General features: G+C 46.1%; 1 protein-coding gene and 1 pseudogene across 1 annotated transcript; one reads left to right on the top strand and one right to left on the bottom strand.

The window, feature by feature from the left end:
* LOC121923058 overlaps nt 1–11,785 on the top strand; it is a 51,680-nt pseudogene that overhangs the window by 13,022 nt on the left and 26,873 nt on the right.
* Nucleotides 10–1,646, bottom strand: LOC121923046 (zinc finger protein 664-like). The gene has a single exon (XM_042453169.1). The coding sequence runs from the start codon at nt 1,338–1,340 to the stop codon at nt 843–845; it is 498 nt and encodes a 165-aa protein (XP_042309103.1). The 5' UTR covers nt 1,341–1,646; the 3' UTR covers nt 10–842.

Below are 11,785 nucleotides of genomic sequence, written 5' to 3'. Positions count from 1 at the left end.
GCCCCCCTTTATTGAACAAAACCAAATGAAATAAGTTTATACTGTCCAAACTGTTCACAATTCCTCATCAACCTCTTTTACCAAGTCATTGGCGTTGCATGCTTGCAGTTTCCCTGCTCTCTTCCATGTTCCCTCCCATCCGCATTCTAGAAGCTAGAAAGGAAAGCTCAAGAGCCTCAAAGGGGACCTCTGTGAGCCCCTCTGTTTCTTTTTTTATCATGGGGAAATCCTAATTATAGATCAGTTAATCATCCTGACTGTCAGGTGAAAGAAACAGTTCACATGCCACCATAACTCTGTCACTCCAAATTCAAGAGGAATGTTGACAAGCTGGAGTGTGTCCAGAGCAGGGCAAATTAAATGTTGAAAGGTCTGGAAACCATGCCCAGAGCAGCAGCTTAGGGAGCTGGGCATATTCAACTTGAAGAAGAGAAGGGTAGGGGTGGCATGATAGTCATGTTAAAATATTTTAAAGCATTTCATATGGAAGGAGGTAGCTTGTTTTCTACTGCTCTAGAGACTAGGTCAGAGCAATGGATTCAAATTACAGGAAAAGATTTCACCTAAACATTACGAAGAACTTCTTGACAGCAAGAGCTGTTAAACAGTGGAATATGCTGCACTGGAGTGTGATTGATCCTCCCTCTTTAGAGGTTTTTAAACAGATACTGGATAGTCATATGTTGGAAGTGCTTTGATTATGTATTGCTGCATTGTTGTACTGGATGCCCTTGTGGTCTCCTCCAACTCTATGATTCTATAGACTAGGATCTCCCATGTGGATTCTTTGATGTTTAGCACATGTTCCATAATTGCTAAAGCTCTCTCCACAGTCCATGCATTTATATGGCTTGTTCCGTGTGAATTCTTTGATGTGACTGTAGACTTCCACTCTGACTGAAGCTCTTTCCACATTCCATGCATTTATATGGTTTGCACCCTGTGTGAATTCTTTGATGTGACTGTAGACTTCCACTCCGACTGAAGCTCTTTCCACATTCCATGCATTTATATGGTTTTTCCCCTGTGTGAGTTCTATGATGTGCAAGTAAACGGCAAACATGAAGGAAACTCTTTCCACATTCCATGCATTTGTATGGTTTCTCCCCTGTATGGGTTCTTTGATGTGAACGTAAGTATCTATTGTCAATGAACCCCTTTCCACATTCTATGCATTTATATGGTTTCTCACCTGTGTGGGTTCTTTGATGATTATGAAAATTTGTACCACAAGAGACGAACTTCTCATATTCCAGACATTTATATGGTTTCTTCCTTGTGTGGGTTCTCTGGTGTGTTCTCAATGCTCCACTACGACTGAAGCTCTTTCCACATTCCATGCATTTCTGTGGTTTCTCCTCTGTGTGGGTTCTTTGATGTTTCCGCAGATTGCCAGCGTTATTGAAGTTCTTTCCACATTCCACACATGTATATAGTTCCCCCCCCCCATGTGTGTTCTCTGGTATATATTCAGTTGTCCACTCTGACTGAAGCTATTTGCACATTCCATATTTCTGTACGGTTTTCCCCCCTATGTGGTTTCTTCGATGCACATGTAAATTTTGACTGAGAGAAAGTCTTTCCACATTCTATTCATTTACAGTGGTGCCTCGGGTTACGAAAGTAATTCGTTCCGCGGCCGCTTTCGTAACCCGAAAAGCCTTCGTAAGCCGAATTGCCATAGGCGCTAATGGGGAAAAGCCGCGATTCCGTGCGAAAAAGCCGAAAAAAGCACCAAAAGTTTTTTCGTAACCCGAAAAAACATTCGTAACCCGGAACAATAATTCCCTATGGGATTTTTTCGTATCCCGAAAATTTCGTAACCTGGGTATTTCGTATCCCGAGGTACCACTGTATGTGGTTTCTTCTCTGTGTGGATTCTTTGATGTGAAAGTAGACCTGCACTATAAGTGAAGCTCTTTTTACCTTCCATACATTTATATGGCTCTCCCTTGTGTGGGTTCTTTGACAGGAATGCAAACTGTTAATATGAAGGAAGCTCTTTGGACATTCCATGCATTCATATAGTTTCTTCTTTGTGTAAGTTCCTTGATGTGTATGCAGATGTCCAATTCCACTGAGGCTCTTTCCACCTTCCATGCACTCATATGGTTTCTTCTCTGTGGGGACTCTGCAATGTAGATGTAAGTGAAACATATATTGAAATATTTGTCCACAGATAGAACAGTTTACCCTTCTTTTCCCTTTGCTGTTTTTCTGGGTTGTTAATGAGCTCAATATTCTCCGCATGAAAAGAAAAGGAGCTCTGCTTCCCTTTATTTGATTGATTTTCCTTTTGACTGTTTAGTGCCCTTTGATTTCCAAACTCCTCTTTCACCACAACAATCTTGGCTGTTTCCTGTGACACCATAGACAGCTCTACAAAATTCTCTTTCTCCTGATTACCTGATGAGAGAAGAGATCACATTAGTAGTTAGAATCATAAAGAGTTAGAAGAGACCCCCTGCCATTCAGGAATACACAATTAAGGGATTCCTTCCAGATGGCCATCTAGCATCTGTTTAGAAACCCCCAAAGACAACCACACTTGAGGAAGCATATTCCACAGTCAAACTGCTCTTCCTGTCAGGAAGTTCTTCCTAAAGTTTAGGAGGAATCTCTCTCCCCATAGTCTTGAATCTATTGTCCTGTGTCCTAGCCTCTGGAGAAACAGAAAACAAGCTTGCTCCTGTTTCAATATGACATCCTTTCCAATGTTTAAACATGATTATCATGTCATTTCTTAACCTTCTCTTCCCCATGCTAAACATATTCAGCTCCCTAAGCCACTCTTCATAAGTCAGGGTTTCCAGACCTTTCACCATTTTGACCACCTTCCTCACTTAACAATATCCTTCTTGAATTGTGATGACCAGAATTGTACACAGTATTCCAGGTGAAGTCTGACCAAAGCAGAACAGAACGGAGTGGAACTACTACTATATGCCTATTGATTCAGCATAGGGTCATGTTAGCTTTTTCAGTATTTGTCACTTCAACTGTCTTCTCAGATTGGTGCAACAGCCAGGAGTGCCTGTTAACAGCTTTGGCTGATAAGCCAGTTGAGCCCTTACCTGGAGCAGCGGGACCTAAAAATGGCCGTACATGCTCTAGTAGCCTCTTGCCTTGATTTCTGCAATGCAACATGGGGCAACCTTTGGGCCACGTCCAGAAGATACAATTGATACAAAACATGGCAGCCAGACTGGTCACCAGAAAAGCTAAGTTCGACCATATTACACCTGTTTTAAAATCACTACATTGGCTGCCTATTAGCTTCCGGGCACAGTACAAGGTGTTGGTTATCACCTATAAAGCCCTACATGGCCTGAGTCCAGTCTACTTGAAGGAACGCCTCCTCCCATACAGTCCTTCCTGCACACTCCGATCCTCCGGGAAAAACCTCTTACAATCTAGAAAAACCAGACTGGCAGTGACCTCCTGGAGGTCCTTTTCTGTCACCGCTCCAAAAACATGGAATAATAAAATAAAACAAAACTTTTATTTATATACTGCTTTTCTTTCTGATCAAAGCGGTTCACACTGTGCAAGCCATGCGACACATGTCACAATACAAAGCAATACAATACATCAACAATTTCGTACAATTCAATAAAAACCTAAAAACAAAAAAAAAACCCAGTTAAAACTATCGGTTGTGGCTGGACATCCGAATCTTAATTAGGGTATACACTGGTGCTTTGGGTTACGAAATTAATTCGTCCGCAGATCCTTTCGTACCTGAAAATTCGTACCCGAAACACTTTTCCATTGATAATAACTAATGCGTTCTATGACCTCAGACTGAACTTGCAAGTCAAAACAAAGTTATAATAGAGGCCTATTAAGCTAAGTAACCTACAATACAATGATACAAAGTTGCCTGAGGCACTAAAGAGCTTAAAAAATGACTTGCAGGTCCATTCTAAAGGTTTGTAACGGATAAAGAAAAAAAGTTTTTTTCTTATCTTGCTGGTCCTGGCATCTCAGAGTGAGGCAGAGAGGAGGAGAGGGCAGCCAAAACACCCAAATTTAAACCCAGACAACCAATTCAACCAATTTAACCAATTCAACCAATTTAACCAATTCAACCAATTTAACAAAGTTAACCATTTAACAACAATTTTTTTTTTAAAGTGGTGTTTTTTAAGGGTCATGAGCACCTTTTGCCTTCTTAATGACGGTTCTCCCTCATTTGTGAAGAACTGGTCCAAGGATGTCTGCTTTTGCCGGCCTTAAGCAGGTTCCTAAAAGGCTAAAGCAGACATTATCAAAATGTGCAATGGCAGGGCTGGTGAACACCTTCTCAGGGTGATGCTTCTCAACATAAGAAGACACATTGGTGGAATTGCCGCAAAATGTCTTTCATTTCTGCCGTTGGAAAAATGCCCCCGCCGCCTCATCCTCCTGGCCCCTGTCAAAATGGAGCACGTCCTCATCCACGGCCGAGTGTTGCATGGCACCAAGGCCTTGAGGTCCTCTGTTGTGAGTCCTCACTGTGCTCCTCAATGAGTTCCTCCACGTCCTCGTCGTTCACGTCAAGTCCCAGGACCTTGCGATGAGACAATCTCAGTCACCTCTTCTTCACCTGGCTCAGCACCCCGGTCTGTGACCCTTCCAAGGAAGAAGCACAGGCCACAGCTTCCTCCACGCAGCAATCAGGTTGCGCCTGGTGATCTCCTGCCAGGCCAAGTCCAACCATCTTCAAGCACACGACGATATCGAAATGCTGCTTCCAAGAACTCTCGCAGGGTCAGGTGTGCTCTCCGTTACATCAAAACACCGCTTGAAGAGGTGCTGGTGTAGATCTTTTTGAAGTTCAATGACCTGCTGTCCATGGGTTGCAAGAGGGAGGTCGTGTTGGGCGCAGAAACTGACCTTGATGAAGGAAACTCAGCAAGGATGTCCTTTTCCAGGCCAGGCGGGTGCGCAGGAGCATTGTCCAGAGGAGGAGGCACTTCAAGGGCAAATCCTCTTCCTCCAGGTACCGTTCACAGTCGGGGCGATGACACTGTTGATCCACTCCACGAAAAGGAGGCGTGTGACCCATGCGCGAATTGGAACGCCACATCACTGGCAACCTGTCTTTTGAATGTTGTGTGCCTTGAAGGCCCTTGGATTTTGAGTGGTAGACCAACAGGGCTTGATCTTACAGTCCCCGCTGGCATTCGCACACAACGCAAGTGTGAAGCGGTCCTTCATAGGCTTGTGGCCTGGCAATCTCCTCTCCTCCTGGGTGATGTAGGTGCGGCGAGGCACTTCTTCCAGAAGAGGCCCGTCTCGTCGCAATGAACACTTGCTGCGGGACGTAGCCTTCCTCCTCCATCATGGCCTTGAACTTGATGACAAATGCTTCGGCGGCCTGGTGGCTGCACTGGACGCCTCGCCGTGACGGACGACAAAGTGGATCCCGTCCTCCTTTTGAACCTTTCAAACCAGCCACGTGAGGCTTTAATTCCGGTGGGCTGGCTCTCCTGGGAAGAAGTTCCTTCGCCGGCCCCTTGCTGGCCGGTCTTCAAAAATGGTGGTGGCCTTCTCATACTCCTTGGCAATGTCCACCAAGCGCACGCCCTCTCATGCTTGGCGATGTTTTCCCTCTTGTCCTCCAAGGACAGGGACCCTCTTTTTGTCACCGCCGCTTTTATCTGTGGCTTTTTTGGGAGCCATACTCAAGCCTAAAAAGGACAAAAGGCACAGGCACTGAGCAAAAGCACAATTGGAAACCACCCCACCCCCATGGTCACACTCTCTGGCCCACATGGAGCCAGGCCAAACTTGCAAAACTCACCCCCACACTTTCAAATTGTTAGCCAATCCAGATGATCAGCTTGATTCTCAAGCCAATCAATACTGCTAACGAAATTCAAAATTGCGCGCCAAAGCAACCCCTAACCCAGCCCCCTTAGCTAAGAGAAGGCTTTCCGTTAGCACTGGAAACCTATAGCTGCACTTTGCAGCATTGAATTTCGTAACCCGAAAAATATTCGTAACCCGAAACAGTTTTTGCCAATCCAACTTTTCATATCCCGGAAATTTCGTAACCCGATCATTTCGTATCCCAGGGCACCAGTGTACTATCTCTAAAGAGAATCGGGAGGGTAGCTATCTAAAAGAGATAAGTTTTCAATGCCTTCTTGAAGCTTTCCACTGTGGAGCAGAGTCGGATCTTTTCTGGAAGTGCATTCCAGTGGGCAGAGCTGTCGCCATATAGCTCTCTGATAATTGCTGCTAATTTTACCCTTTGTTCTGAGGTTTATGGTGGCGGATTATGTAGGGAAAGGCCGCTCCCTCAAGTAACTTGGGACAAGCCCGGAAGTAATAGGCACCAGTGAAGAGATTTTAATATAGGTGTTACATGGTTTGATCTTAAAGATCCGTGACCAATCTGGCTGCAGCGTTCTGAACTAGCTAGGTTTCCGAACCTGGTACAAAGGTAGCCCATGTAGAGCGCATTACAGAAATCCAAGCGAGAGGTTACCAGTGCATGTACACAGTTTCAAGGTCCCTTCGGTCGAGACAGGGACGCAGTTGATGTACAGCCAAAGCTGGTACCAAGCACTCCTGGCCATCGCATCTACTGAGATGATAACTGTAGAGATGAGTCCAGGAGTACTCTCAAACTGCCGGCCTGAGAGGGAATTGGCCAGGCAAGTCCAGTTCCATCAGAACTAGCCTGGAAGAAGGAAGAGCTCTCCCTCCAGTCCATCTGCCTTGGTCCGGCCTTAGAGGGAGAGAAGAACCACTGGACCTCTTCCCCTTTCCCTCCATCATCCCTTCTCCTTTTGTTTCGTGTCTTTAGATTGTAAGCCTGAGGGCAGGGAACTGTCTGATCAAAAATAAATGTAAGCCGCCCTGAGAGCCATAGGCTGAGGGTGGGATATAAACACCTAAATAAATAAAATAATAAAACTTTATCCTTTAGGGGAAGCATAACCCCGTCAAGGATAGGTGGCAAATTTCCCTATCTGGACTTGGGGTCACCATCACGAGTACCTCTTTTTCTTAATTCAGCTTGAGTTTGTTTTCCCTCATCCAGCCCATTACTGACCCCAGGCAGGCATCCAGAGGGGAGGTGCCATCCTTAATCACTGTGTCAGTCGGAGACATGTAGAGATAGATCTGGGTGTCAGCAGCGTACTGATAAACACCGTGCTCCATGCTACCAGATGATCTCTCCCAGCAGCTTCATGTAATGTTAAATAGCGTGGGAGATAGAATGGTGCCCTGAGGAACACCAGATGTCAGCTCTCTTTTACGAGAGCAAGTATCCCTCAGCCTCACCGACTGAACCTTCCTGAGAGGTAGGATCGGAACCACTGGAGCGCAGTGCCCCCGATACCCAACTCTCCCAGGCGTTCCAGAAGGATACCATGGTTGATGGTATCGAAGGCCGCTGAGATGTCCAAGAGCATTACAGATCACATTTCCCTGACAATGCCCAGACGAGATCTTCGACTAAGGAGACCATGGCAGTCTCGACTCCGTGTCCCGCTCTGAAGCCAGTTTGAAATGGGTCCAGATAATCAGCTTCATTCAAGGCTGCTTGGAGTTGGAATCACCTGGCCGGAAGAGATTCGCCAATTATCCTCACTCAAGGCTTTTAAAAAGGCGACAAAAACCATTCTGTTCCGGCAGGCCTCCCCGATTGAAACGTCCAGAACAGATTGAATCCCCCTCCTTTTATTATTTTTCTATTTGATTGTTTTTTAACTCTGATGTATTGTTATGTACTTTAAAACATTTTTTTACTGTTTAATTTATAGTTGGGAGGGAGGGGTGGGTCGGAGTCTTTGTTTTATTGTGTATATTGTATTCACTTTGTTGTTATCCACCTTGATCCTCAAAGTGGAAGAGAGGCAGGATATAAATAAATATTATCATATTAGTGGTTGTGTTGTGTTTACCAGACTCCTAGATCCTTCAATGTCTGTTGTCAAGCCAGTTGCCACTCATCCTATATCCTATATTTGTAATTTCTGCATTGCGAAATGATTGCCAGAAGAGATCCATCAAATCACCAAACCTCGATAGCTTCAAAAAGCTATACAGACAGATCTCTCCGGCAGGCCTTTACGGAATAGCCTTCACCCAGCGTGAAAGAAACCCCACACACATGCTGCCATATTTTATATGATGACACCACTCATCTGTAGTTATTGGCTTTAAACAGTTTAGTTAATAGATGATTTTAATAGTACGTAATATGTTTAATCTTTAAGGGTGTTATGATATATTGCGGGGTTGGCAACCTTCGGCGGCGCGGCCGGATCCAGCCCGCCGAGGCCTTTCTACCATCCCCCGTGCAGTCCTGCCGCCGATTGCCCCCGTTTCCGCACCGCCCGGGCGCCATTTTGTTTTTCAAAATGGTGGCCGAAGTCTCGCGTGACCTTTCCCAGACGGGAAAGGTCGCCGAGACTTCGCCGCATTTTGAAAAACAAAATGCGGGCAGAGGAGGAAGAGGAGGGCGCGTGACAGCCCCGCCCGCCACCCTCCCCTCTGTCTCCTCCATCCGCCCCAGGCGGCGCGCGCGCATGGAGAGGGGGAGGAGGAAGAGGAGGAAAAGGAGATGGGGCAGCAGGAGGAGGAAGAGGAGGGAGGAAGAGCAGGAGGAGGCAGCAGAAGGAGGCAAATGGGGGGCAAGCAGAGGAGGAAAGAGGAGAGAGGAAGAGCAGGAAGAGGCAGCAGGAAGAAGAGAGAGATGGCAGCAGGGAGAAAGAGCAGGAGAAGGCCAGCAAGAGGAAGGAAGAGGAGATGGGCAGCAGGAGGAGGAAGAGGAGAGAGGAAGAGCAGAAGAGGCAGCAGAGGAGGAAGAAGAGATGGGCAGCAGAGGAGAAGAGGAGGGAGGCCGGAGCGGAGGCGGAAGAGGAGAGGGGAGCAGCAGGAGGCCGGACGAGGAGGGAGGAGAGCCGGGAGACGAGGAGAGATGGGCAGCAGGAGGAGGAAGAGGGAGGGAGGAAAGAGCAGGAAGAGCAGCCGAAGAGAGGAAAGAAGGAGCAAGAGGAAGGAGGAAGAGGAAGATGAGAAGGAGAAAACAGCAGAGGAGGAAGAGGAGAATGGAGGAAGAAGCAGGAGAGAAGAGAGGAGAAGAAGAAAAAACAGGAAGAGCAGCGGAGGAGGAAGAGGAGATGGCAAGCAGAGAGGAAAGAGGAGGAGGAAGAGCAGGAGGAGAGGAGGGAGGAAGAAAGCAGGTGGAAGAGGAATCGCAGCAAGGAGGAGGAAGAGGAGGGAAAGAGGAGCAGGAGGAGGAAGAAAGAGATGGGGCAGCAGGAGGAGGAAGAGGAGAGAGTAAGAGCAGAAAAAGAGAGAGGTTGATGTCCAAAAGCCACATGGTGTTTTTTTTTTTTTTTGTGGGCATTGGTTTTAATGTAACAAAGTCCCCCTGCTTTGAAACAATGAGAGTGTGGTGATGATGAGTCAGCATTGAGAAGCATCAGCTAACGTTTCAGAAGCTGAAGAAAGTGTGAACCTTGCAAAGTGGTTTGTGTGTGCTTTTAATGCCTAACAAGCTACCTTTCTGACAAGTAAGTGGGGTGATAATGGAGGATGATGAAAATATGGAGTCAGCTTGAGAGCAATGCAGGCACGTTTCTGAAGCCCAAGAAGAGTGTGAACTTCCAAAGTGCCCGTTTCTTATGTTTTTGGGTTCTTTAATAGCGATATTGAATCAAAAGCCTCTGAGGCAAGGCCAATGTAAATGCTGTGATTTTTACAAACCAAACCCATGGGTGCCAGTAAGAAAAACACAAAGTCCCTTAAACCAAGTACACATTTCCTGAGAAGTACACTTGGTTCAACGAAAGGGTGAAACCAATGACAGTTCAAATATGCATAGCCATGGAAACCATGCTAAGTTTTAAAACCCAAGGGGTGTGGTATGGAATAAGCCTCTAAATAGCAAGAGGCCATGTTAAGTAAAGCCATGTGAAATGCACATGCACGGCTGTTGGTGGGTTGGGAATGCAGGTTGGAGGTGTTTGTCCAGAAAGGGACCGAGGAGGAGAGGGCGGCACAAGCCTCCACATCCCGTGCAAGGGCTGCGTGAGGCTTCGCCCCAGAGGTGGCTCAGCCCCAGAGGGTGGCTCCGCCCCAGAGGGTGGAAGCTCCAACCCCGGCTTCGCCGCCCGACTTTCTCAGGGACAGCAACCCCGGCCCGGCCCCCAGCTACCAAAAGGTTGCCTACCCATGATATATTGTGTTGTGTAATCGATGTTGTTTAGACTGTAAAGCTGCTCTGATTGCCCTCTGGCAGAAAACAGGATAAAAAAAAGTTTTAATATTTTATATTATTATTACGAATGTAGTACCTTGCAGTTCATATAATCATAGAATAATAGAGTTGGGAAGAGACCACATAGGCCATCCAGTCAAACCCCCTGCCATGCAGGAATCCAAACAAAGCATCCCTGACAGATGGCCATCCAGCCTCTGTTTAAAGACCGCCAAGGAAGGAGACCACTCCCGAGGAGTGCATTCCATTGTTGAAACAGCCCTAACTGTCCAGGAAGTTCCTCCTGATGTTGAGGTGGAATCTTTTCCTGGAGCTTGCATCCATTGTTTCCGGGTCCTGTTCTCTGGAGCAGCAGAAAACAAGCTTGCTCCCTCCTCAATATGACATCCCTTCAAATATTTAAACTGGGCTATCATATCACCTCTTAACCTTCTCTTCTTCAGGCTGAACATCCCCAGCTCCCTTATCGTTCCTTGATACAAAGGTAGCCCCATGTAGAGCGCGTTACAGAAATCAAGATGAGAGATTACCAGTTTAGCCACTCCATTTCCTTTTTTTACTGTTTCTAGCTTTGCCTGGCTCATGTTTCTCACATTCCAAATTCCTATAATATCTGTGGTGCAGCTTTGAACATGTTTTGCCTTGTTAAACATATCTGCTGTTTGGCTCCCTATCTTTGAGTTTTTCTGTGCCTGTGATCAGCTCTCTGTTGTGATCTCCCAATGTTACTACATTCTGTCTCTCTGTTTATATGCTACTAGTCCTCATTGTGTTTTGTTTGGGCTGTTTCATCACAGAGTTTTTTTGGTGAAAGGGTCTTGCAAGGCAGTTCAACTTTACCCCCCTTCAAGCAATGTGTTAGTTGTGGTGTCACTGCTGTTTTCTCTGAGATCTAACATCAGCGTCACCCACCAACACTGCTGCTGCCTAATAGCTGTTTATCCCTTTATTCCATGCACCCCTTTGTTTTTGACTGAGTTGTTTCCCCTCCTAGACCCCTTAATTCACCCTCTCTTTATTTTCTCAGATCATTCAGTTGTCACCAATCTTATCTGTTCTTTTGTCCTTGCACCTTGCTCTTCCTCCCTCTAATGATGATCCCCCCTCCTCCCTAAAGCTCACATTTTTTCTTTCAGAGACTGAGATCAAATGATTGGGGCAGGAATTCTATAGAGCTACTGTCTGCTAGCTCAGTCCCCTGTTTGTCTCCAGGTCCTTCTGTTCAGACTTATCAGACAGGCATTTTCTGTCATGGCCCCAAAATTCTGGAATAGTCTCCCAGACAAGCTCCGCTCCACCACATCTTTAGGTCTTTTTAAAAAGAACTTGAAGACATATTTCTTTTCCCAAGCCTTCCCACCATGAAAAATCATTCTTTCCCTTACCCCTTTTCATTGACGACCCTGGATTGTATATATTGACTTCCCCCTTTTCTCTGGCCCTTTGCTGTTAGTGTTGTTGTATTGTTTTTAATACTGTTTTTAACTGATTTTATTGGAATGTTTTTATATGCTGTTGTTTGCCGCTTTGATCAGGTTTTGGAAAAGCGGGATACAA

The sequence above is a fragment of the Sceloporus undulatus genome, chromosome 2, assembly GCF_019175285.1.
Source record: "Sceloporus undulatus isolate JIND9_A2432 ecotype Alabama chromosome 2, SceUnd_v1.1, whole genome shotgun sequence".
In the NCBI taxonomy this organism is placed as follows: Eukaryota; Metazoa; Chordata; class Lepidosauria; order Squamata; family Phrynosomatidae; genus Sceloporus; species Sceloporus undulatus.
Note: the sequence above shows the minus strand (reverse complement) of the source record. Positions and strands in the feature narration are given on the sequence as shown.

What these genes read in the sequence shown, in the direction of transcription:
- LOC121923046 (XM_042453169.1), bottom strand. Translation starts at nt 1,340, where the DNA reads ATGGAATGTGGAAAGAGCTTCAGTCGTAGTGGAGCATTGAGAACACAC.